This window comes from Xiphophorus maculatus, chromosome 2 (assembly GCF_002775205.1).
Source record: "Xiphophorus maculatus strain JP 163 A chromosome 2, X_maculatus-5.0-male, whole genome shotgun sequence".
Lineage (NCBI taxonomy): Eukaryota > Metazoa > Chordata > Actinopteri > Cyprinodontiformes > Poeciliidae > Xiphophorus > Xiphophorus maculatus.
In genome coordinates this window covers 8,043,532-8,070,472 of record NC_036444.1, presented here as the reverse complement: position 1 = coordinate 8,070,472, position 26,941 = coordinate 8,043,532, and the positions used below count along the sequence as shown (strand labels likewise).

Below are 26,941 nucleotides of genomic sequence, written 5' to 3'. Positions count from 1 at the left end.
GGTATTGGTCGAGAGGCCTTAAAGCCGCAGAGGAGTTCCCCACGTGGGGCAGGAGCAGAGGCTTCAAAACAAGGCAGTGCTCAGACATGGCTGATGTTCATATCACACAAAGGCAATCATCTCCTCTCCTCTCTCCCCTCCCGCTGTGCAGCTATCACCCAAATGCTGATAGGTAGGGGCGCGGACGTGTTGTGCAACAATCACGAGCCGCTTAAAGTAGAAATTTATGGCTTTAGTTTGGCGAACGTCGACGATCGATTGGTCATTATCGTGCCCTTCACGGTGCACGTGCATTAAGGGGCGGATTACAGCCGGATTTCTTGAAGGGGGGGCTTTCACTTTGAATATTTCACAGCAACATCACTTAGTGTTTATATAGCCGGTTTCCTTGTATGGAGGGTAAAAATTGAAGAATGCTTGTTGCAAGGCGCATCATCTTCCCCCTCCCCCTCACCTCCTCAAGTTATCTTGGTGGTCTCCCCGCTCCCCTTAAGAAATAATTAAAGTCATTTTATCCACAGAAAAACAAGCAAGCATCCCCCTAATGAAGCGCGGATGTGGTGTTTTTGCAGCCTCCGTCAAATTTGGAGATGATCGTCGGCACATCAGTGCGTGCTGCTGTTGTCGAACACACTGTGGGACGGCTCGGCTGATGCCTTGTGGATCCGCGGGATGATGTCATGTATCAGTGCACCCCACGTGGGGCCCGCCGCTCTCCGATAGGCAGATGTGGCCATATTCCTTCCGAGTAATGCGATTGGACAGATAGACGCTTCCACGGCAGTTCAGCCCTGCTGCCTGTGTGTGGCAACCGGGGGTAAGCTGGACAACTGGGGGGGAAATGCGAGATTGTGGAGAGTACCGTGTTACGCGTTTAAAGAACCTCTTCGACTCGTAGGAGAGATTTTTTTTTTGGAAGCCTATATGTATATTTGTTTTGTTTTTTTTCTTTTTTCTTTTTTGAAAGGATTAACCAGCCGCGTAAGGAGCGCATTCCTCGGAGGTTCAACACCGAAGAATAAAGTAGTTTAATCGAGCCCGACCGCACGAAATTTTCTCCCAACTGCTCCCTCCAGTCTGGTCTAGTCTGGCTGGGTGCGTTCTGGAGACAGTGGAGGATGCTTGTCGAGATCTGCGTCCACATTACGAGGGATTAAACGCCTGAATTGTACCGTTCTCTGTTTTTATTTTTCTTCCTCACTGTGCCTCTCTCTCTTTGGGGAAACAACAGTCGGACCAACGACTAGGACGCACGTTTGGGTATGTATTTTTCGCAGCTGTTGATTTCTGTTTCAGCGTATTTTAATGTGTCTTCTCGGGGCGTGCGCTCCGCAGCGCGGCTCTTCGCGCCTCCGTGCAGAGTCAAAGTCGGCGGAAAAGCCAGCTGCCGTCGGTCGGTGGTGTCCTGTGAGTGCGGGGCTTTTTGGTCATTTGACGGAACATCAATTTAAAAAAAAAAGGCGATAAGATCAGTGTTTAAAAGTCCTACATTGAGATGAATTAGATTGAACCACTTTAAATGATCAATATGTGATAAATGTTTATATATGTATGTGTACAAAAAAAATCGTAACCGAGTAAGGTCAAGAAGACAGAGGCGCGCGCATTGTGTTGCTTTTTTACACGACTTAAAATTGCTGCAGTAACTGTGGACTTGTTTGGAACTGCATTAAGTTGTTTATTATACATGTGTAGGTTAATTTGCGTCTTTTTCCCACTCTAATATAGAATTTCCACGACCTCCCCTCACCCCTCACCCCACCCGTGTCTGCTGAGACTGGTTTCTGTGAGCCAAATTTCGACCATTTTGCCAAAGGACCTGCACACTGGAGACATAAACAAAGGATACATTTCAAGATGTATCCACAAGGCCGACATCCGGTAAGATGTGCCTCTTATGTACTTTGAGCATTTGTGCAAAAAAAAAAAAAGGAGGCAAAACTCCCCTGCAAAGCCCATTTTCCACTCTTAATGCAGGTCATCCCCCATGCTCCTGATGAGTGTGCAGATGTTTTGCATGTTAACATGCTTTTACTCACATGACTTGTGCTGTGTGCAAGGACAGGTGGTGGCTTCATATTCATATTCAGTGTGAAAGCCTACTCATGTGGTGTTATTAGCAGCTGGAGGTGTGAAGTATGGGCCCACCTCTGCTTGTGGTATAATGTCTTACTGCAGAGGGAGACGCTCATATCCTGGAAGTAGTGAATCTGTGGGATAAAACTTCCAAACCGGTGAGTCGGATTGCTGAGATTTTTCTCTCTCTCCTTCTGCTTTCAGGCTCCACATCAGCCCGGCCAGCCTGGCTTCAAATTTACAGTCGCCGAGTCTTGCGACAGAATTAAAGATGAGTTTCAATTCCTCCAAGCCCAGTATCACAGGTAATGATTATCACAGAAATGACAGGAACGTCGGTTTACTTTATTCGTCTGTGAAGGCTAAGAGTAATAAACGCCTTGCAATGAAAAGGGGCCAGTTCCCCATCTCGCCCCCTTCCACTCTATTCCTCATCTGACGAGTAGATACGCGTGAATGACTGTTGAAGTGGTTGAAATTGACACCTTGTCTTCTGTTTTCAGTCTCAAGGTGGAGTATGACAAACTGGCCAATGAGAAAACGGAGATGCAGCGCCACTATGTCATGGTAAGCTTGCGTTACAATGGGGAGCAATTATGGTACCAAATTGCAAGGCTTGTTGAAGATCTGGTCAGGGTGGAGCAACGCAGGCTATTGTGATCACCTGCATGTGGTGGTTAGGGCCTGTGTCAGGTACGGACCTGTAAAAGCCCTCAGGGTGGTGGTGGTGGGAAGGAGGAGTGGTTTGGTGCAGCTAGTTGTTACGGAAGAGCTCTTCCTGATGGGCAGTGGGCTTCATTAAAGCCCGCCTCTCTGATCTCCAAGGGGTTGACTGCCGCTTTGCCCTCTGTGTGTGCTGATCTGATTATTCTCCTTGGAGACACCACGCTCAGACATATGCACGGCCATAAATTAGGTGCGAGCTGTTGACGGAGGCCACTGTAAACAAGATGGAGGTTGTGGAACAGGGTTGCGGTTGTATCTTTGCACTAACCTTCTTTATAATCTTTAATTATTAGCTTTTATTTAAGCAGTCTCTAAGAAAAACATAGGTGTGCCGCTGACGCAAGAAATGAGCCCAGACATGACGCAATGAGCAGGTTTTCCTGTGGATGTGTACTCGCTTGTCTCTGGTAAACACTCACACACACAGCAGGGGCGATTTAAACCAATACATTCTGGCCTAAATTAAACTACTTTTTTGTTGTTTTTCCTGTGAAAACAACATGTCAGTCTGACATCCAGGAGGTTAGGTAAACATGTTGGGAAGTATCCCACAGCCAGCGATGGGTGTCAGGTTACGCTACGGCTGTAAGACTCTGATCTCAGACAGAATGGCTCTCTTGTTTGAGAGTAATTTTCGAAGAAGCTAATGGACTGAATAATGCATTGGCCTCATCAAATAGACGCTGACTGGAAAGCCATTTCTGCCCCGGTTGCCAATTCTGGACTCCACGGATTACATTTCAGCCAGCCAGACGGACTGACCTGGCTGGAAATATCAAGAGTGTTGAGCAATCGCGTTACGCTAAGTAAACAGACATCGTGGAGATCTGAGGACTTAAGATGGTGATCAATGCATCTAACCCTTTCCTCCCTGCGCCTACACTACAAACAGCAGAGGGGGAAAAAAAAAATCAATTTATCGGCTGCACACTGTCAGCTGCTCAAAGAACTTCTCTTCTGGTCTGATCTTAGTTCATCACCTTTCAAGGTTTTTTTTTTCCGTCCCCACTGTTCAAAAGCATGTGATAATGTGATTAGTGTAAGGATCAATCACATTGATTAGTGGCTGTGCAGAGCCTATTGGTTACTTTCAAAACCATAAAAATATCACACAGTTTGTGTAATGTGTACTTTCTTTCTTTTTCAGTACTACGAGATGTCTTATGGGTTGAACATAGAGATGCACAAACAGGTATGTAACTTTTTTTTTTGCCATAACTTATAATAGAGAACCTCTGATTATATTTTTTAAGCTTATTTGACCTGCCAAACAGACTTTAGCCAATTTTAACTTGTTTTTAAGAATTATAATATCAGGACAGAATTCAATTTTTTTTCTATCCTTTATCCTGTGAGTGCACACTGTGTGTTAGAGATAGCAGTTAGTTTCAAACAGGCTATTGCGAAATATTATAAAACAATCATAAAAGGATTCCAAAATAAACAATATGCTAGCATTTAGCATGGTTTGTGTGGCCTGTATTACTAAAGCAGACATTTCTGTGTGTTTCTAGAGTGGTAGTTCCCTAAATGTCCAGTTTCTTGACCACAAAGTAGCAGTGTTTTGTTTACAAAATGTTCTAGCCAGTAAAGTTAAACAGGTATAGCTACAACACAAACATCACGCAATGATATTTGTCTTTTTTTTTATCACATTTACCCTGTAGCTTGCAGGCATAAATGGAGTCCCAAGCTCACCTGTGAAGATTCCGGCTTTGGAAAATTACAATCTTTTCCTTAGCTCTGAGATTTCAAATAAACTGTCAATATTTCCAAATCTTGCCTGTGTCGTAAGACCTAAAACTTGAAAAGGCTAAAGCAGATCTGCTTTTTAGATATACTGTTCATTTGGTCTTTTACAGTCTTAAAGAACTGAAGGTTCATATCTATATCTCAACATGTATTTGAAAATGTAGATTCCCTTTAAATGGCTATTTACATCTCACATCTTCTTAACTTAGCACTTAAACACTACATTATATATGATGATGGCTAAATTTAGAGTCTTCTTCCCTCAGTAACAGGATCCACATCAAAGAATGAATGTGTTGTGCTTAAGAATGTTGCATTAACTGATCAAAAAGAAATGTGATTTTTGAGTTTTGTTCGGCAGGTCACTAGTCAGGGCTGATCAAGCTGAAAATTGTCCAATTCTGGTCAGAAGTTGATTTCTTTGTGCATTACATTATTATCTATATTATATTCTCTCTGCTCATTGTATCAGAGCAGTCAGGTTAGTCAAAAACCCATACACTGTAAACCTAACAGGAGTGCGCAGGCGTATGTGCTGAATGAATGAAACCATGTGCCACCATTTATACAATCAGTCTCAGCCATTTTATTGGAAATCTACAAGTGGTGTCATGTAATTCAAGTTAGCTTTTTGATAAGATTAAAGGTAGACTTTGACAAGCTCTGCCTTTGACGTGACGATTACAAAGACAGAACTGCTGAACAGTAATTACAAGAGTGGAGCAAAAGTCATTTAGCCATTTATTGCGTCCTTATCTTTATCCAAGAGGCCTATCTCGTATTGCTTCACAGATCAATCACAATAATGCCTGAAGTACTATAAAGATTGAATGAATGAGTAATCCTCAGATTCTGCTACATTCAGCATTTAAACCATTAAGACTGTCTCTTCCCCTTGGTCAATGACAGCATTGGCGGCAAAACGGATTGGCATGGTGGGATGATCCATCAGTGTCTGAGGCTGTGTGTCGCATTGCCACATGTCTGTCAGGCCCCTAGCCCCTTTGATAGGTTCTGTCAGGCACTTATCGCCAACCAGAGGGAAGATGGTGGGGTGGGGGAGGATGGGAGCTGGAAACGAGGAGGAGAATACAGCTGGGAGGGGGAGGGGCAAGAGCCTGGCTTTGTGTAAACAGGTTAATCGACTGATCCATTTTAGCGTCTGACTTTTATCAGGAGCCTCAACAGAGCTGATGGAAGCGCTTGAATAATTCATCAGCAGGGCCCCTAACCTCCTGAACGGTGTGTTTGTGAGCAAACAGTGCGGGACCTCGTCCTTGCAGCCTTACAAACCCGGGAGGGGGAGGAAGAAGAAGAAGAGGAGGAGGAGGAGGAGGAGGAGAAGATCAGGAGTGGTTAACAGGCAGGGTTGGGGTGGATTATTGGATGCACACAGCCATATTATTTCCCTGCCCAGAGATTTATTCCATAGTGTGGAAGCTCATTCCTCTTACTGTGCCTTTTTCATTACCGCGCAGGGACATATTTCAGGTTTCAGAATGCACACACCGACACAGCTTAGATGGACTGATGTGGCAGTGTTATCTGATCCTTCTCTGTCAGCCCTGGCAGTAAGTTGATGCAAATGGCTAATTTCTTCTGCATGACGTCAACCTTGTAATTACCATCATATGGTGCTTGTTTCCTGGGGCTGCATGGGGGTTTGGGACTCAAACTTTGACTTCAATCAGATTTGGCTGTTACCTGTAGTTGTAACACACACTCATACCTCCACGAGTTTGCTTAAAGACAAAAAAATAAATAAATAAATGTATGGAACCAGCACCAAAGCGCTGTATTGTTCATAGAAAATTGAAAAGTGGTTTCAGAACACTGTAGGTCTTGAAAGCCATCAGTGCTTTACATCTCAAATCTGTCACAAGGGACTGAACATCAGTTTAATAGTCTTGGGGCTTGGGTTTTGGCTGTCAGGTTCACTTATGTAAATGGAAAGATTTCATTTAGAACTTGAAAGAATTGAGAGACTTTTGTTGTCTTTGCATAGAACAAGTTAAATAGGTTTCAGATGATTTGATCCTGAAGTTGTCAAAGAAAAGTCTGTTGTTGCGGTTTATTGGAAAGCTGTTTTGTGACCCTTTAAATTGTCATCTTGTTTACTTTGGATGCTTATTTATACAGGAGCTACAGTAGTGACTATTTCAACAAATGACGGTAGGAGGTAGTGTGCCAGCTATTACCTTATACTGGCAAACGCGCAAAGGGAGCAGAACGTGTAAAGTATTTCTTTTCAGATCAGTTAAGTGATAGATTAATGTTAAAGATTTCATACACCTCACTATATCTAATATTTAGGGACCAGGATACAAATGCAACCCTTTAGAGCTGTTTTTGGGGTTCAGGTCGATCCACAAAATATATTTATTGTGCAGTAAGAAATGCATCCATTTTGCCTAGATGTTGAATCGTAGTCCTCTTGAAGGATAACCATTATTATTGTTTTGTTTACATGCTGGAAACGCACATCACACTTTAGGTTTTAGTTATTTCACAGCTTTGTTCATACATCAATTTCACTTTACATGTTCTGTTCTTAATGTGTTTCACCCAGAAAGATTATTGCTGGGGCACTGCCTCCAACCTTAATTTCTTGTGTAAATGAGCATAAACGTCTGTGTAAAACATGTCTTAAACAAGCTTGGCGATGGCTTAAAATAGCATTTGCATGAATAACTGAGGCCAGAGTGATGTTAAGTATGCTTTGGTCTTGGACCTTCCAGGTTCAGCTAATTTGAATTTAAACAGATGAGATACAGTTGCTTATAAGCTTTTAATAGTACCTTTCTTCAAAATTTCTGAACTACTACTTTAATGTTTGATGTTTGCTGATCTGTGGACAGCGTCCCTTTACTCAGGCCATTTGGCTCAATACCCATCACTTCTATTACCATTTAAAAAGTTTGCCTCAAATGAACAAATACTGTTTCTTTGCGTTTCAGTTAAGTGGGAAACTAATTATTCAGTTTAGAAGAGATGACCTCACTGGTCCTAGATTCTTCTTAATAGCAAAGTCATGCCCTAAGGCCATGCTTTCAGCTAGTACAAATTACTGCCTCTTTAAATATAACCAGTCAAGCAGTGTTTTCAGATGAATCACCTGCTTTTCCTTTAAATTTAATGCCCATCATTGTTTTTTAGGTCCATTTTCCCACTGCTGATAACAACAGGCAAATACCTCTCTGCACACAATTGACACGCCAGCCTGAGAGTGCTCTTAAAGTGGTGCTACACAGGTCCGAGTACCTGTAATTGTGTAGCAGCCGTGCAAAGCTGGCCTCTCAAGGGCCAAGCTGTCATCTACTTAAAGTGACAACAGCCCCATTTTTATCTGCCAGCAGGCCAAAAAAAAAAAGGAAAAAAAGAAGGAGTCCTTGCAGCGCTGCACTGTATCTATTTTGACAGCGACGGCGAGCTGAGCTGATGCGTCTGCCATGTATTTGCATGTTGTGCTGTGGGAGCGCGGAGGCTGGCAGTTGTTTAGGGCAGAGCGGATCCGGCACCTCCTGACCTCTCCCAGCCAGCTGTCACCATGACACTAAGCTACAGAGGAATGGGCCCCGAGTGCTCGAGGACTTTTTACAAATCCCGTCAAATGTTCGAGCGCTATTTACAAGGCTTATCTCGGCAAACATGGATTATACGGCCCCGGTAGCTTTCCAGCCGTTTCTAATGGCCTCTGTCAACTCTTTCTAGAACTCTTACAAAACTGCATTGATGTATCAGCCATAAAATCTTTATCATATGAGACCACAGGTCATTCCCCTTCTTGTCTCAAGGCAATAAGTGAGTTATGATCAGAATCACCTTTTGGACCATTGTACTTTCTGCAGCACCAGCAGGTGTATCTCAATACTGTAACATCATCTAAAAGCTTGTTTATTTTAATGATTTAGTTTAAAAAGGAGGGAAAAGGGATAAATTCATTAGAGGAATAAATATTTCACTTGTTTGTTTTCATTTTGATGATTACGTTTTACAGATTATGTTAATGCTTTTTGTTTTATGGTATATGTATATATTTTTTTTTAGAAAAATTAAGTTTTAATACAGAAATGTCATCTAACAGTCTAAGTGAGATCTTTGCAGTTATCCATCAAACAGTCAATGATGCCCTCCAGGAGAATAGGCCACAAAAGGTCATTGCAAATAAAGCTGGCTGTTCAGAGTGCTTTATGTCAGCAAATTAATAGAAAGTTGAGTGGAAGGAAAAACCAGAATGAAGGTTTTTAAGGAGGTTCACTTTTCAGTCTTTCTAATATTAAAACTTTTTGAGTGGCACAGGCGTTGTATGCAGCCATTTCCGATGCCAGCCATCACTTTATTTAATCTCACATTACATCTCCAGCTTGTTTTCTGGCTCGCCTAGCTTAAGTAGCTATCCATGTTGCAACGTAGGTCAGCAGGTCTTCTTCCGTTGGTCATTACTTTCCCATCGCTCTCCTTGGCTCTGCTCTGAGGTAATATGTCAGCCTGCCAGAAACTGCCTGGCATTTCTGCCATGTGTAATAAATAAGCCGGGGGTCTGCAAACTACATTGTGCATGTGTGCTGCTGCTGTTGCTGCTCCAAATGAGAAATCAGAGAAAATCCCAGTGATGTGTTTGTGTTCTGCAGTGGCCCTGGGTTGAACTGCGTCTCATAAATTCCAAAGATGATGTAGCTTTGGCCCTGTTATTCTCTTTGCTCCCAGTGCAGAGCTCAGACCTGAAAGTCTCATCTCCCAAGCCTAGAAGGAGAGAGAAAGAGAGAGAGCGAGCATGAGCATGAAGAACAAGCTGGCTGCGCTGTGTTTTTACAGGAGAGTGGGGGTGGATCCTACACCCCTCTCCCACCGCTCTTTTTATCCACCATTCATTTGGTCTGTTCATGTGATCGACAGGCTGAAAATTCAATTTAATGACCTGCCTCCAAGCACGTAATATGATTTTAAAGCCTGTTACGGTCAAGCAGAGGTGCCATTTGCATAATGATCCCCAGCCAGATAGGGCTGTAGCTGTTGCCATGGCAGTTGGTCGACAAGCAGAAGAATGGAGGCAGGGTTCTGTGGATGGGAGGCGAGGAGGGTTGCAGGAGGGGGGGCGTGGAGAGGGTGCTGGGTTGATGGCAGCAAGAAATTGCTCAGGCTTGATTCTTAGAAAAGCTGCTTCTGACGCAGACCGCTTGCTGTCTTTTTAATGCTTATCGATCACAGACTGGAGGACAGTAACCCACAAAGTTGTTATGGTTTGTTATCATTGTGCGCTGCGATTCATAATCTTGATCCTCTACACTGTCACATGTAAGTAAACAGCACAGGTTGAAGGCCTAGGCTTCATAAAAGGGTGTGGTTGTGCGGTTTAACTCTGAGGTTAAGTGCAGGACGGAGCAGTTGCAGTTGTAGGGGGGAAACGGAGGGAGGAAGGCGAGGGCAGGGAGGAGATCCTCTCGACGCAGACGCACTCTGCCTGCTCATATCCGTTTAACGTGGAGTGCTCTCTCAGCACAGCTGTGCTCCATCCCCCTGGGCTCTCCTAATGTTTTAAATATTTCAAATGTCAATATCACGCTGTTTAGAGGATGTTGAGTCAAGCAGTTCTGATTGCCGGAGTAATTGGCTTAATCGGTGTAAACATTAAAGGCGGGGTTATGTGCAGTCACTGTGTGCTTCATACACCTCCAACTTATGTTGCTTCTCTTTCTATTTTTCTTCTAATTTTTTTTTCCAGACGGAGATTGCCAAACGACTGAATGCAATTTTAGCTCAAATTATGCCTTTCCTGTCACAAGAGGTAGGTTTTGAATGTGGCCTTCAAACGGTGTCACAACTTTTTTTTTTTTTTAAGTGACATATTGTTACTTGTGTTGTAGAGAGAGACAATTAAGTAGTTTTGAGTAATTGTACCGTGTTGTTGACATTTACCATCACTCCAGAAGTCCTTGTAGTGGTGTGAAAAAGAAGCTAATATTGGGATGTCTCAATAATCATGCCTAAATGTCTCCCCGCAGCACCAACAGCAGGTTGCTCAGGCAGTGGAGAGGGCTAAGCAGGTGACTATGACCGAGCTGAATGCCATCATCGGGGTACGTGGACTTCCCAATCTGCCTCTCACCGTGTGTATACTCCCTTTTTTTCCTTTATTTTAACTTGAGTAGGGGCAGACATTAAATGCACTTAAAAGACACAAATTGGAACATGTTGTCTAGACTTATAAATTGACATACAGCCTTGAAAACATATTGATGTCTCTGTATTTTATTGGATTATATGTGACAGACCAACATAATGTAATGCACAATTGAGTCTTTAGGTTCCTCTTAGGCGTAGTCAAAAATGGAAAAAGCATGGCACAACTTCCATCCAACCAAAATAAACCCATTAACCTAAACTGACCACCTGAGTAAGGAGCAATGATTGAGGACCTGCAGAGATCTGAAACTCGGTTGACAGCTAGGCCAGCTATTAGTTGCGCTTTCTACATGAAATGGAGGCAAAAAAAAAGCAAATTACAGGGAAAAAACAACCAAAAGTGTCCTCTTGACAGATTGCCCAATGCCATGCAAGGGAAGAACATGTGGAAGACGCGCTGGTCAAATGAGACAAAAAAAAAGTAACTTTTAGGACTAAGATGCACAAAATCCTGAAAATAGTCATTCTGTGAAACAGTGGAAGCACTATAATGCTATGGGAATGTTTTTTATAAGCAGGAGCAGAGCAGCTGTTAGAGGCTGTGAAAAACTTCATACTGGATTTGAATGTTTTCATTTAAAGCATAGTCATGAGTAAGAATGAACCAGGCCTAAATCAAAATCTGTGGCAAGGATTATTTTTAAATTCATCCATCCATCCATTTTCTAACACCCTTGTCCCTAGTGGGGTCGGGAGGTGCTGGTGCCTATCTCCAGCTAACGTTCCAGGCGAGAGGTGGGGTACACCCTGGACAGGTCGCCAGTCTGTCGCAGGGCAACACAAAGACAGACAGGACAAACAACCATTCACAGACACACTCACACCTAGGGAGAATTTAGAGAGACCAAGTAACCTAACAGTCATGTTTTTGGACTGTGGGAGAAAGCCGGAGTACCCAGAGAGAACCCATGCATGCACACTCCGTGCAGAAAGACCCCTGGCCGGGAATCGAACCCAGAACCTTCTTGCTGCAAGGCAACAGTGCTACCAACTGCTAAACTAAGTTGATGGTCAGAAATGTTTTCCTTTCAGGCTGTTTGAGCTGAAGCTTATTCGCAAAGAAGAATTGGCAAAAATTCAGAACCTTAACTCTATTTCTATCTTTTTCACAATTGTGTTATGTGTTGGTCTGTTGTATAAAATCTCTAAAAAATGTTAAACTATGAATCCTGTTGCATCTCACTTAGCAAAACAATGTGACTGATATGCTCCATATATTTAGCGTGACTCTTACAGGATGGTTTGTTTATGCAGCTTTGCTCTCAGTAGCGTGGTTTCCTGCCTTGTTGTGCATTTACAAATGTGAGCCTGAGAGCTCTTGAGACGTCTTCCGCAGCCCGCATTGCTTTAATTGGCTAAGGTTTTAACAAGGAGCCTCATCCCTCACTTTTGACCCGGATAGCTGTGGGAGTTAAAAGGGCTGAGGCTGAGCAGAACAGCCTCCCCGAGACGGCTCAGACAGCAGAACATCTCCGCCGCTCTGCGCTTTGCAGAGCTCATCGCCAAACAATTAATGTTTGGTGTTCATCACTGCTTCAAAACACCATCTGCTGCTCATTGATCAGCTTTACCCATGCTGCACTGCTCAGGCAGACGCAACTGGTTTCATTGGGGAAACAAAGCTTGGGATATCTGTGATCTTATTTGAACAGTTGAACCTTCAGCATGCAGGTCCATAGAGGCTGACCTGATGCCTGGATGCACATATTGGAATTCAATTATTATGCTCCTTTTGACCTTTTTGTTTCTGGTTTATTACTTTCTTGAATAGATGGTTTTATTTTAGTATTTTGGGACTGACGCAAGATGTTTTATTACACTGCAAGCAGCAGCAGTTGTGTCTAACAACAGCAACATTTGATTTGATATCTTATATGTAGTTTTCAGTTATGGCAGCACTTGCGTTGTGTTTGTTTAGAAGTTGGAGCTGGGGTGATTGTTTCTCTGTTATTCAATAGTTTGAAGTTGTCGTTTTTAAAAATAGACTAGATGGAATATATGATGTGCCTGTAGGAGGATTTAGTACACAGTTGTGTGTGGCATCGGGGCTGTCGAATAAAACGAAGAGGCCTCAGTCCAAACCTTGCAGCAGTTGCTAATGTCAGGGGGATGTGTATGTTTAAGAACACCTTCCCATGAGTTGTTTATTACAGAGAAGCTCTGTAGGCATGCCAAAATCCTCATATATATTGTAAAGCAAGGTGGGGGTGAAAGAGCATGCCAAGCAGACAGGCAAGTGTACAGGAACCAGCTGCATGTCTTATTGATGGAGCTGCAGGCCATTAATAGAATGCAACTAGGGCAGCTGCTTGAGGTGGAGCCAACTGCTGGAGCGTCCTGTTTGGTTCGAACGTAAAAGTCTCTGACATGTCAACCTGGGTTCTTTTGCACTTTTCATCAGTACAACTTGTCTGTGTGGTCATTATGGCCAGTACTTCTGTAGCTTTGACCACCTCTGTCCTCCTTTTCAGCAGCAGCAAACTGCCTACCCTGCTCTTATGGTCAGTGGTGTACACAAATATTTGTCTTTTTCACACTTTGGACTGGATTTGGCTTTTGTGGCTTGAAGGGATTTTGTATGTTGCATGACCGTTCTTATATCTAATTAATGCGCCTTTTGATTGGGCATGGTGTGCTTTGATATTTACACAGTATGAAAACCAATATTTCACAATCTTAAGTAAAAAGAGTAATTGCTATACTACTGGTGAAAATAGCATTGATGATTTTGACTGAACCACATTGTCCTGACTCTTTTTTCTGTCTATCCATCTGGTATACTAAGATGCCCTAATTACCTTGATTTAAATGAGAAAAACTGATTATTCCTCCTGCTGCTGTTTATTAGTTACAAACATGCTAACACCAATTTAATGAGCTAAACTTAAACTTGACCTGCTGAACTGATTGAATAGTATGCCTGTTTGGCATTCTGCTCTTGATAGAGTGACATTGGGAGTAAAATAGGCTAAAACTAGCTAGCTAATTAGTCAGGCTATCTGCTTAAGCAGCCAGACTTGAATGAGATTCCCTCTGTAGTTTGCAAGGTGTAATTGTAAGAGTTATCCAACACTGTTATTTTGTGATCTGAAATATTTCCAGTACAGTTTGTCCTTACTGCAACCAAGGGAGCTAGTAGCTGTCATCTCTATGTAATCTAGCTAGCAGTATTCTTGGAGAGTATTATGACAAATTTGACTAATTTTGATACTATAACTTAAAAAAAAACCTTGATAAACTGTTTATAGTAACAGGTCCATGTCTTCTTTGAATGTAATTGTCTTGTTAGCCCATGTGAGTCTATTCTCAGGTGGGCTTTGTTTCCTGCAGTAACACTCGGTGTGGGGGTTAAAAAAAGGGGCATAGTGTATAAGTCTTTATCTTGGATTATTAAATTAAAGAAATAGGCCAGACTTCTTTCTTTATTTATTATTGTCTTCATTTATAGCCCTTTAATGAGGGCTCTTGCTGATCAGCCATGCTTATTACCCATCAGTGCCTCATTAAACACAATGAGCAAGGATGTCTTCCCCCATGCCAATGAACTGGCTCCTTAATTTCCCTCATGGACACAATATTAGAAGACACTCTTTCTCTCTCTCTTTCAGTTTTCCAGCGATGCTCGTATCACTCCGGGAGAGAAAAAGAATAATATTTTAGAACAAATTTAGATCTTTGGGTTCCTGCCACCCCTGAGCCCCTGCTGAGTTAATCTACCTGCTTCTGCCTTGTAGTAATTACCAACTTCCCGATATTCCTAAAACGGCTGTAAAAGGTCACTGATTGAAGTCCGTCTTGTAAAAGAGAAAGATTGCATGCTGTAACAACAGCTGAATTATTCAGCTAGCTTGCAGATGGGTAATAAACTGCTGATGTTTTATTGGTGTCTCAGCTAAGTATTATTTAACCTTGCTTTAAACTGCTTCCTTCCCAGGCTGAGTGCCTTTTAACTCCCATTCATTTCCCTGTGCCTTTCAAATATTGATGGCGAATATTGGAGACTTGAGTGAGTGCCAGGAGTAGGACCCATGCTCCTGGCTCCTAAAGCTGCCTTCTCAAAGAATGAGAGAAAAGGAGGGCCAGCTTCTGGCACTCAGAGTTCCCCCCCGTGTCTTAAAAGTTTGGGTGTGCAAATGATTTATGAGCTGCCGATACAGGATTGTGTATACAAAAGCAGTAAGCACACTCTGTTGTGTTTTTTTTTTAATTTATTATGTTTTTAAGGAGATAGTTGTTTGGCCCCGAGGCTGGCAGATCATTGTTCTTTAAAGATGATTGTTAAACTCACTGATGCTACAGGATTTTTGTGTTGCTGCAGAGTGAAATGCAGCAGTTTAAGCAAGAGTATGAATGAGTTTTTCTTTTTTTGTTGTTGTTGTTGTGCTAATCCAGGCTTTCATCAAACTTATCTTTGGTGTTTTCCTTGTTTTATGCTATGAAGATCTGCTATTTCTTAATTATATGTTACTAACGCTATTGCATATGGGATGCGTTCAGAAAAATGCTTTAAAATAGAGATGCACTGAGAAGTCAAGAAGCTGGTCAAACAAAGTGAAAATTAGTTTAAAAAGATAAATTCAGCAGAAAAACGTTTTTTTTTTTTTACATGTCCTGATGTGTTCATTCAGGTTTTGAGAGAGAGCAGTGCTTTCAGCAGATAACAAGAAGGCTGAACAGTTTATACAGCAGTCTGTTTTACCTTTTTGAGCTTCCGATCTCTTTCGTCATGAAAATGTTGAAATCTTAGTCTCAGTTTTCTAGGGAGTAAACAATCTGTTTTTAGAAATAGTAACCATGTTAGCTGTGCTAATTGCTACAATAAGATTCCAAAGAGTTTAAACTGCCAAGTCTGTGATCATATTGTCTTGATTTAAAAGTTGCATCAGTGCATTTCTATTTTTTGCAATAACTTCTGCTTCCTCAATCTTAGGGCCCATGCCACTTTAACTTGAAATGGAAAAAGACGTGTGCATTTGCTAATGCTGTGTGCTGCAAGGGGCTTCTCCTTCCCTCCAACCCACTTGGTGTTTGTCTGTCTGCATCCCTGTTGTCTTGCAGCAGCAGCAGCTCCAGGCGCAGCACCTCTCCCACGCTGCTCACGGCCCTCCGGTCCAGCTGCCGCCCCACCCCTCGGGGCTGCAGCCACCTGGAATCCCCCCTGTGACCGGCTCTGGATCGGGCCTGCTGGCCCTCGGGGCTCTGGGCAGCCAAACTCATCTCCCAGTGAAGGATGAGAAGAACCATCATGACCTCGAGCACAGAGGTGTGTTATATTACCGCGTTTTGAAAGTTTATTTAGCTGAAATTGGAAATATTATGAGATCCTGTTTAGCTAACATGCATGATAAGACTGAATATCCAGTTTCATTCTAATTATAAAAAAAATTTCTTCTTTAACATTTATTGTTGTCAATTTGAAAAATGTGTTTGAATAACCTTTCGAGCAGACTACAAGGGTTCCTATGTAGCCTTCAAAAGTTGTGGAATTTAAATTTCTTAGTGTTTTCCAATCCTTGGTAATTACAAAAAAATAAAAGTGAGATCAGAAAAATTGCTGAATCGATTAGCTGAAAACTAAAATCAAAATTTTTTAACTCAAAAATTGTTGTTTGGTTTTTGAGTTATTGGTAAACACGTTTGGGCATTTTCGCAGTTTTTGTCGCCGCTAGCTCCATCTGGGGTTTAAAATGCAAATCCCAAAATGGCAATTAAAGAGACTTTTAAATGCTAAGAATCTGGAAACGTGTGGAATTATGAAATTAAAAGTATATAGGAATCATATGTTTTTGACATTCTGCTTTGTAAAGAGTGTAACAGGTTCATATCTGATGGTTAAGCTAATGGCTTAGCTTGGTTGTGCGATCTTACACTCAAAGATTGCTAACCAATAACAGGAGTGATATGTGCTGATTGGTCGTTTTTGAAAGCAGATGCATTCTCAAACACCCAAATTAGGAACAGTGTAGTTGACTTCTTTCAGCCAGCTGAGCAGAAGTGCTCAATAACATGAGGGCAAAAGGTTTTATGCTATACTCCAAACAGAATATCCTGGGCATCTGGCATGTTCTGGCATCTCGTCAAAGGTCATTAGAAATTAAATGTTGTTCTCAACTGACTTATCTGGTTAAATTAAAAGGACATTAAACTGTCTGAACATGTTTTTAAAAACATGATGTACCAAAATTGACTGTCTAGTTGAAATGAAATATATGGTATCTTAACCTTGTTTTAAAACATGTTAAATGTGGGCAAAATAACGCGTAGAGTATGCAATGCTTCTTATTAGAGCAGTATCATGGAGCTCTTAGGTGTGAAACCCAACCTGTCGGTTCACATTCTGTCTGTGTAATGAGCGGTTGCATTCCCAACCCATGACGACTGCATCAGTTATTCAGCAGCTCCAGCATATGTCAATGAACGGAGCCTTGAGCCCCACAGCTGATTCACACATACTCAGCCAGAAGCTTTTGCTACTTTTGACTAACTGACATGCTTTTTCTCTTTGCTCACTTGGGTTCCCTCATCATCTCTGCTGTCTCTGTGACATCCGTGGAGCAGAAAGCACGGTGAGTGTCCAGGACCGCAGCGATTGTTGGGCTTCACTGTATCTTATTGCTGATTTGATATGCTGTTATAATCTGCTTTTAGAATTTGGAGTAATGGCATTTGGAGTGTAAAACCTGTGTACTATCATGCTGGAGAGATTAGAAGGCTTGTAATTTCATCACAATTGAAGAAGGACTTTGCCCTCCTTCTCTTAAAGGATTTGTTTGATCCCCTCTACTGTCTCTCTTGTTTACCAGCTCCTGCTTTCTTCTTTTTGGCCGTGTGATGAATATTCATGCTCTCTGTTAGGCTGGAACCTGCTGAAGTGTTTTATTCAAGGCGCTGCAATGTCGGATGACTTGTGACGGGCCTGTGCGGTTCTGTTTCCGTGGGCCACGCCGGCTGAATGGGCTCAGTCATCTCTGAAGAAATGGAGCTCCTGGGGCGATTAGCAAGCCCTGTTTTGTTTTCTGTGTTCTCGTCCCAGGTCATCTGATAGTAGAGTGGTGACTTTGGTTAATGAGTCACGCTAAGCATCTCTTTAAAGGTCAGCCATTATGCAGACAGTGGCCCTTTGCCCAGACTTCCAGTCCATCAACCATTGTTCCCCTCCTCTGGTTTTTGTCTGTGCTGTTGCTTTGGCTCTCTGATGGAGGGACGTAGAGATTCGGGACAACTTGGCAGTTTGCAGGCAAATGGCAAGCTCCCCGTGAAAGCTGCTGGAGTCCTGCCGAGTGCCTCCCCTTCTGTTGGCGCTTGGAGTGAGCCATCCCAGCTTGTGTAGGCAGGTTCCACGGAGAAGCACCAGTCAGTCCCACGCTGCCGTGCCCACTGGCAGGATATAGATTCTTTTTCTTTATCAGAGCTCAAAGCAGGAGCTGACACAGTGCCCAATGCCCAGAGCCCACTGAATATAGTTTCTCTCTGTCTCTCTCTTGCATGCTTAGTCCAAATGACTCTGAGGAGAAAAGGCCCTCTGTTCAGTCACAACACATTGCTCAAGCCCCTGTGAGGCTGTTTGTTGTCCAGTTATAAGGAGAGGGGGTGGGCGAGCTCAGAAAACAAGCCGTACTCCGTTTAATTTAGATAACGGCTCATTCTGTTGTGTGTCTCGGTGTATGTATGTGTGTGTGAGAGCTTGGGCTCGGTTGGTGTCAGGGTACTGTTTGGTGCTGGCCCACAGCTGCATGTTTAGATGACTGCTGTGCCCATATCATTGTGTGAATGAGGCATTTTTAGCATTTGCATTAGCTCGATGTGTTCATTGTTTAATTTGAAATGCATACGTTATTTTGCTGCTGGATTTTGCAAAGGCAAATAAAGTGGCAGTAAAAAAGAAAAATTACTTTTTTCTTTCTCTAGAATAACTCGATATCGCCATCAGAAAGCTTGCGAACAGCCAGCGAGAAACATCGCAGCTCCTCAGACTACAGCTTGGATTCAAAGAAACGCAAAGTGGAGGAGAAGGACAGCATGAGCAGATATGTATGTTGATTAAAGGATAAGAACAGAAGTGCTTCACATCTAGTTTTAGCTATTAAAGCTAAAAATATTCAGACATTTTAAAAAATGAAACACAAGATTAAATTAGCTTGTAGCTTCACATTAAACCCCATTTTTATGACAGAGCAACCAAAAGTTGTACATAACTGTGAAACCTTTGCCCATTTTACAATAATAGCTCAATGTCAATCCATAATCCCCACAGCAGGATGCTACTACACTGATTGACTGTTGAGGTGGTGGGTTTAGGTCAACTGCAGCAGAGATACATCTAAAATATGTAAGACCATGGACCTGAGAACCAACAGTCTGATGTTTTAAATGTGTCCCTGCTCCAGCACACCTGGGTGGTTATATTACCACTTTAACATGATATTAATTTTGTTCTGGTCTGATATGTAAACTTCCAATAAAGTTTGTATCCTGACAAACCTAGCTTGATATAAAACCAGCCCCTTGTTTCTACACTTTGCTTCATACAGCTGGTCTATCGGTTATTGATAAATTATTGTTTGCTGGAGGTGTGGACTCTTTTAAAGTTTTACATTTTTCCCATTTATTCATTAACGTTTTGTGTGACTTTTGTAATGCATCAGTTTATCACTATGAAGTTAAGTGGAAATTGCTTGCACTGTAAAGAACCATTAACACTTAATGTTAATGTTGAACATTAACATTAATGTTAATCAATGTTCTGAGTCGCCAACACAGACCGAACGGCTTTGTTCACTGTTGCCACTCTACAGGCAGACTACATTTCTAAAACAATGCAGGGAATCAACGTCATTGTTCACAACTTCTCTTTCTGTTTGTTGATTTGCCTGGTTGAAATTCTACTTGAGGAGTCCACTGCAATGGGAGAAATCCCAGGCAGAACACTAAAGAGAGATGAGAATCTAGCAGAATTCCAGAGGAAGGCGAAGGCCAAAAAAAAAATCAGTCAAAAGCTTCTCAACCTTATGAAAACTTTTGCAGTGCCCTGTGGATATGAACCATTATTCTACTTGAATGGCATCTTCACAGTGAGAACTATCACTGTCTCTGTCTGCAGGCTTATCCAACTCTCAGAAAGAAACACACGTTTATCCAAAGTATGTCTACTAAGGTGGCTGATTTTTCTAACTGTGTCTGCAGGACAGTGATGGAGAGAAGAGTGACGATTTGGTGGTAGATGTGTCTAATGAGGTGAGCAGTTTGTAGTTTTAAATGACAACACCCACTTTTTACCAAAGCTGTTACATAACCGTAAATATTGGTGTTTTATCAGGATCCCGCTACTCCACGGGCAAGCCCGGCCCATTCCCCGCCAGAAAATGGCATCGATAAACCGCGCCCACCCAAGAAAGACACGCCCAACAGCCCAGCGTCGGTGGCCTCCTCTGGGAGTACCCCGTCCTCCAAAGCCAAGGAGCTCAGTCACGTAAGACATCAAGAGAGATGAGGACAAACTAGGACAGAAGGGGGTTTTAAAAAGGAATTGCAGGGAGAGCAAAAGGGTATGTGCGAATAGATCTGGAGCATTTTCTGCTGTGGATTAGGAATGGCTGTCTGTGCTTTAAGTGCATGACTAAAATGTCAGGGATAATATTGTCCCGCATCAGGATCAGTCAGGTCTCCTCTGTTAATAGCTCAATGTATTTAACTATTCTGGGATTTTTGCCTCTGCCTCGCTGAAAGATTAAAGCTAAAGGGGATAGAAACGGCCCCATCTCCATTGTGACCGTAATAGGTTTTAGAATAAATAGCAGTTTATGGCTGTGGGTTGTCAGAATTAGATTGGATTAGGTTCAGTTTGCTCTCAAATTGTCAGTCTGCACAGTGCCTGGTTTTTGGGATTGTGAATGCGCTTGCTCTCTTGTTCCCCTGACAGAATGACAAATCCTCCACGCCTGGTCTCAAATCCAACACCCCCACCCCGCGTAACGATGCCCCCACCCCTGGCACGAGCTCCACTCCTGGGCTCAGACCCATCCTGGGCAAACCACCAGGCATGGAGGCTCTTGGTTGGTACCATCTCTGTCCTTGTTAGAGGCTGAATTTATTTGTTTTATTATTATTCTTTTCCAGCATGCGGTCATCTCACATAATGATATCCATCTCCTGTTTTGGTTTTTCTTAATTTCTTTTTTTCCTGTAGCAGCACCAGCTTTGCGGACCCCTCTGTCCATTGCGGGCTCCTATCCTACTCCCTTTGCCATGATGGGTCACCATGAAATGAATGGAAGTCTGACGAGTCCGGGCGTATACGCTGGCCTGCACATCTCCCCTCAGATGAGTGCTGCAGCAGCCGCAGCGTATGGACGCACCCCCATGGTAATGATTCTGCCTCTTTCAATATGCCACTCACGATGTCGCATTCAGTGCAAATCTGACTTTTCGTGTCATTTGTGACCCATATCTGTTTTGTTTTTTTTTTTTCCAAAATTTGACAAAGGCAAGTCAAAAATATATTTGTTTTTTAAGGCAACGAGCCTTCATGTTGCATTTTATCCAAATTTTCTACCATGGAGATTAAAACCTCAAAATCAAATGTAAAACAAAATGGATGAAATGGCCAGGGCAGACATGTAGCTAAGCAAACTTTTTGATGTTTTTGATTGTACAAACGTTTCAGAAACGCGTGACATATCCATATTTCCTTCCTTAAACAAGTGCCGTATGAGATGTGTCTCCTTCTGAGCATGGGGAACTTCAGTGCCGGAGATCGTTCACAACAACAGTAGTGGTTGCCATAAAGACATAATGTGAATAACTTTGCAAAAAGGAGAAAAAAAAATCACCAGAAAGTGCTACCAGTTTGGGATCACAGCAACAACTCTATATTGCGGATGCAGTTACTGAATAAAAAACGCCTCCACTTCTAATATAAATGATGAAGAAGATTTTTGTATTTTCTGTGATGTTCTTATGTCCGATGTTTTAGTTTCTAAAGAAAAATTTGGACATGTAGTAAAAATTCAGATTGATGCAACTCTATCTGGACAGTTTGAGAGTTTTTTTCTTTGATCACAGAGCTGAATTTCAGACATTTATGTCTTCTCATTCTTTAGGGTTTTGACCCTCACCCACATATGAGAGCCCCTGGCCTTCCAGCTAGCCTCACGTCCATTTCTGGGGGCAAACCGTGAGTGTCTCACAAAATGTGTAGCACTTTTACACATTTCCAAGCCCAACGACTTTAACTTCACTTCTATGTATCGTTCTGTAGTGCGTACTCTTTCCACGTCAGCGCAGATGGTCAGATGCAACCTGTACCCTTCCCGCCCGATGCTCTCATTGGCCCCGGTATCCCACGTCATGCACGTCAGATCAACACGCTAAGCCACGGCGAAGTGGTGTGTGCTGTCACCATTAGCAACCCCACCCGTCACGTCTACACCGGCGGTAAGGGCTGCGTCAAAATCTGGGACATCAGTCAGCCAGGCAGCAAAAGCCCCGTATCCCAACTGGACTGTCTGGTAAGAACCTTCTCTCGATTCACTCATTTCTGACATTTTACAATTAGCCTTTGTTGTGGAGTTTATAAACTGTGTCGCTCCATCTAAAATCGGATAATCCTTTGTTGAGGATTATATTCCAACTGTTACAGGGATAACATCCCACTTAAGAGTCTGATATTAAATGTACTGACTCAGAAATGCAAACATTTATTCAGTGTTTGAACAATACTGATCAAAACAATACCAGGCTCAAAAGTATGAGTATTATTACTTTTCCAGATCTATGCAAGTGTGAAGAAATGTTTCAAAACTATTTTTTACATCATCATCATTGCTAGATAAACCAATCAATTGATGCAGGTAGTTACTATTACCAGTGCCTTCCATGCTTAAGTTATATGTTCAGAAAAGGAAAAGAAAACCCAAAAATGCCCTATGAGGATGATTGACAGCACTAAAACCCTCCTTCTGCCTCTGACTGGTTGCTCCTGACCAATCTGTGCAGCTCTTTCTGCAGCTAGTAGCACATGGAGAAGTCAGAGGAGCTTGATTTTATTTTTTGTTTTTGTTTGAATTTTAAACAAGTTATGTGCCTCATGTTATACTGTCTGGACATACTGACGTTTTTAACAAATGTGTACAAAATAATTTTTTATAAGAGTTACCTCCTGCAGCTTTAATTTGGGTCCAGGTTCGAACCACCATCTGCCAATTAGGAACCTTTGTTCTTAGTGGCAAAACTTTACTTTTGGGGGACTAAAAGTAAAGGAAATTACGACCACAAATTGGAAAAATGTTCAAAGAACATTTTTAGTTTGGTTTTACATATGTGTCATTCCTTGTTTTTTTTTTAACACTGTTGGCTACAGAAAAAAATTACCATGCAGGTTTTTTTTGTTAGTACAGAGCACAAATTTATGCTAGGAAGAAAAACACTGAATAATTCAAAGATCATTGTGTGGAAAAATATTGAATTTTAAAATTGGGAAATTTAAAATATATGCACAATCGTGACCATCTGTACGTCTTTCCACTTGATTCAGGTCAGCCTGGAGAACACCTGTTAGTTGATTTGGTCTGAGGATTTTCTTCCTGATTCATTTCTAATTCTCTGCACTCCTCTCACTGGCCAGAGCTTGTATTGATTGGCTTTTGTCCTCCATACGACAGAACAGGGATAACTACATCCGATCCTGTAAGCTCCTGCCTGATGGTCGCACATTGATTGTTGGAGGCGAGGCCAGCACTCTGACCATCTGGGACCTGGCCTCCCAGACGCCCCGCATCAAGGCTGAGCTCACCTCGTCCGCCCCGGCGTGCTACGCCTTGGCTATCAGCCCCGACGCCAAAGTCTGCTTCTCCTGCTGCAGTGATGGAAACATCGCCGTTTGGGACCTGCACAACCAGACTCTTGTTAGGTTAGGGGGAAAAAAAAAAACATATTCCCAGTGTGCGGGGTCTGGCCCCATAACAGAACCGCTCTTGTGTGAGGAGCTTTTAAAGAGGATGTCAATACATGTTTGTGTTCCTTCTTACTCTGATTGCAGGCAGTTCCAGGGTCATACAGATGGTGCTAGCTGTATTGACATTTCTCATGATGGTACTAAACTGTGGACAGGCGGCCTTGATAACACTGTTCGCTCTTGGGATCTAAGGGAGGGTCGACAGCTGCAGCAGCATGACTTCACTTCACAGGTACAGCCATTTAATACAGAACCAAACGTGTAGCCCACCAATATGTTGTTTTAGCCACTGAACTGTTAATACTGTCCCGCCCCCAGATCTTCTCCTTGGGCTACTGTCCGACAGGAGAGTGGCTTGCTGTTGGAATGGAGAGCAGCAATGTGGAGGTGCTCCATCATTCGAAGCCTGACAAGTATCAGCTGCACCTGCACGAGAGCTGTGTCCTCTCCCTTAAGTTCGCCTACTGTGGTATGAACTAACCCTCATAAAAGGAACAGAGAATAATATGGCACCTTGCAAAACTATTAACACCCCTTAAAATTGTTGTTACAAACTTGAACTTTTACTGTTTTTAGCTAGATCGACACAAATTTGTAAATTGGTCTTAAGTGAAAGTAAAAAGAAAGTTTTTCTATTTATTTTTACTTTTACGAATTAAAATCTGAAATATGTGGCATGTACTTTTATTTAGCCCATTTTACTCTGATAATCCTATGTAAAATCCACTTCATTCAACTACAATTAGAAGTCACCAGCGCAGCAGAAAACTTACTATACTATACCCAAACACAACACCCCCACTTCTGGCAGCATCATGCTGAGGGGATGATTTTCTACATGTGTGAAGGGGAAGCTGGAGATATAAAAAATTGGATGGAGATGAATAAAGGGTATCCCTGGAATCTAACCCATCTAGAAAATTCAGTCAAGTCTTTTACAGGATGTAAGAAAATAGTAAACCCTAACAATTAAAGAATTTGAAAATCTTTGTTTTACTAATGCAAACCTGTGGGATAATTCTGGATCATTTTTGGGGACGGGGAGTGTACAATGAGTCACAGATCCCTTTTCTACAGACATCAGACTGCTTACATCGTTTTGTTTTTAACGGAAATCTTTCTTAGTTTTTGTTTTTGCCTCTAATTTGGCAGGAGTTTTAGTGAATAGATGTGAAAAACTGTTAGACAGTTATAATTGAAGCAAAAGAAGGCTCAATAAAATGTTCGAGGATGACTGAATATGAAATGCATTCTGCATTTTACAGACTTTTATTCCAGAGAAAAAAGCTTAAACTCATATATCATTTTCTTTCTACTGTGCAATTATGCACTCCTTTTTACTCTATCACATGAAATCCCAATAAAATACAAAACAAGAAGCATTTTATGGTACTACTTTAAGAGCTAAAGCCTTTTTTCAGTTGTTTTGTCCTCAAGGCTAGAGATGTAATGAGTCTTGTTCTGAAGGTATTTTCCCGGTCTCTCATTAGTTCAAGGAGGCCTGATCATGGCACTGCCTTTTTTTTTTTTTTTTTTGCAGGTAAATGGTTTGTAAGCACTGGGAAGGACAATCTGTTGAACGCTTGGAGGACTCCTTATGGCGCCAGCATATTCCAGGTATGCAGATCAATACCCTTTGTCTGCAGCCGCGGCCAAAAGAACGAGCGGAAGGACACGCCGACCGCTGTCTCACAGGTCTACCCTATCAGTGAAAACTGAAACTGAATTATTGACCTGACAAAGGAGTCTTTTTGAGGGCCAAAAACTTGATGTCACCGCAATCTAATCTACCCCTGTAGTCAGCTAATCTTCCCCACTTTACTTTAAATGGATCTAAGTGTATTAGTCGCTTTCAGGAATAACACATTTTTATCTTCTTCTCTCTTTAACAGTCCAAGGAATCCTCTTCGGTCCTGAGCTGCGACATCTCAACGGACGACAAGTACATCGTGACGGGCTCCGGTGACAAGAAGGCCACCGTGTATGAAGTGATTTATTAGAACTGCTTAGGACGGCTTCGGATCGGAGCATGCCCATGCTTAGGAACGGCATGCTCTTCCTCCTCCGTCTATCTTCCCTCAAACAGACTACATGGATTCTGCTTTGCAGGACAGGAAGTTTGGCAGTGCCAGACTGGAATGGATGGTGGCGCTGTTCTGGACCTGGATTTTATGTCTTGATTATTACAACACTCTGTACAGCAAGAGCGGTTTTGCGAAGGCACTGAGAAAAGGAAATTAAACAAAAAGACGTCTTGCTGTTTTTTTTTTTCCCTGTTGGATTTTTTTTTTAATGCTTTCGATTGTGGAGATAAAGTTCCATGACACAACTAGAAGCGGTGCTTCACTTTGGAGCTTTTCCTCGGAGGTCCTGTGAAAAGTGTACATAATGGAGTAATAAATGGCCTTTTATAGATTTATATTTTGGTGTCCAATTTCGCTTGTGATGGTTCTTTCTTGTTCTCTCTGTGATTTTCTGTCCCCTTTGGGGATGGAAATTAGATTAGGACTTTGTAAGAGGATATTCTGTTTCCTCCCCCCTCTCCCCTCTTTTCCATTTTTTTCCCATGTTCTTTGTCAAGAGCAACCTTTTTCGGAAATCTAATTTGGAGGGTTTTTTTTCCTTTCTTTCCCGACAACAGCTTTTTTTTTTTTTTTGTTTGCTACTTGGTACAAAACAGATGCTTGTTCCAAGGAGTTTAGCCACAGAAGTCTCCGGAACTGCCCGTTTCCACCCCGCCCCCTGTCTGGAGGACGAAGAAATTCATTGTTTTCAGTTTTCATTGGCCCACTGGCTTTGGTCAGCAGAAACTCAACTCTGAAATGAAGATCTGTCCCTGAACACTGGCTGCCTTCAGTAATACCAAAATGGATAACTAACGACTGGGAGACTGATGGATTTCCTGAAAGGCAGCCGTGACTTGAGCTCAGATGTTGACTCAACCATTGTATGAAAATTCATTGCTCCGCTCTGCAAAGTCATCAGTCTGTGCAAGTTAATTATTGCCTTCCTTGTTTTGACGGCCTGTGACTGATATGCAAGACTTGCTTGGTTACACAGATGGCAAGAAAAGCCACGTCCACATTTGACATCCTAGGTATGCCATTTGCTTTCTTCAGTACTCGCAATATTCTGCCTGGAAAACTCTTACAGCAACAACCTCTGCATAAACTGTCGCATACACTCATCTTCACCCATAAGGATTGTACAGTAGACAGTTGTTGATAAGTCAATAAACTGTTTTTATATAAA

General features: G+C 42.2%; 1 protein-coding gene across 9 annotated transcripts; it reads left to right on the top strand.

Annotated features, from left to right (window-relative positions):
* The first annotated feature begins 504 nt into the window (after positions 1-504).
* On the top strand, positions 505-26,941 carry LOC102219412 (transducin-like enhancer protein 3-B). Of its 9 annotated transcripts, none has more exons than XM_023347022.1 (22): positions 505-1,260; positions 1,729-1,881; positions 2,281-2,381; positions 2,580-2,643; positions 3,950-3,994; positions 10,277-10,339; positions 10,557-10,661; positions 13,212-13,238; positions 15,796-16,000; positions 17,296-17,303; positions 18,646-18,768; positions 19,921-19,971; positions 20,054-20,206; positions 20,657-20,789; positions 20,924-21,099; positions 21,837-21,910; positions 21,995-22,244; positions 23,397-23,644; positions 23,774-23,921; positions 24,008-24,158; positions 25,230-25,306; positions 25,582-26,941. In XM_023347022.1, exons 2-22 carry the CDS (start codon positions 1,858-1,860, stop codon positions 25,687-25,689), a joined length of 2,334 nt encoding a protein of 777 aa, XP_023202790.1. In that variant the 5' UTR covers positions 505-1,260; positions 1,729-1,857; the 3' UTR covers positions 25,690-26,941. The 9 variants fall into 9 exon arrangements, with proteins under 9 accessions (XP_023202790.1, XP_023202799.1, XP_023202784.1 ...); XM_023347031.1 differs by having other exon boundaries at positions 13,209-13,238; positions 20,927-21,099; XM_023347016.1 differs by having other exon boundaries at positions 13,209-13,238.

What these genes read in the sequence shown, in the direction of transcription:
- LOC102219412 (XM_023347016.1), top strand. Translation starts at nt 1,858, where the DNA reads ATGTATCCACAAGGCCGACATCCG. An exon ending in ATCCACAAGGCCGACATCCG is followed by an intron (nt 1,882 to 2,280) that starts GTAAGATGTGCC and finishes TTCTGCTTTCAG; the next exon opens with GCTCCACATCAGCCCGGCCA. An exon ending in AGGACAGCATGAGCAGATAT is followed by an intron (nt 18,769 to 19,920) that starts GTATGTTGATTA and finishes CTGTGTCTGCAG; the next exon opens with GACAGTGATGGAGAGAAGAG.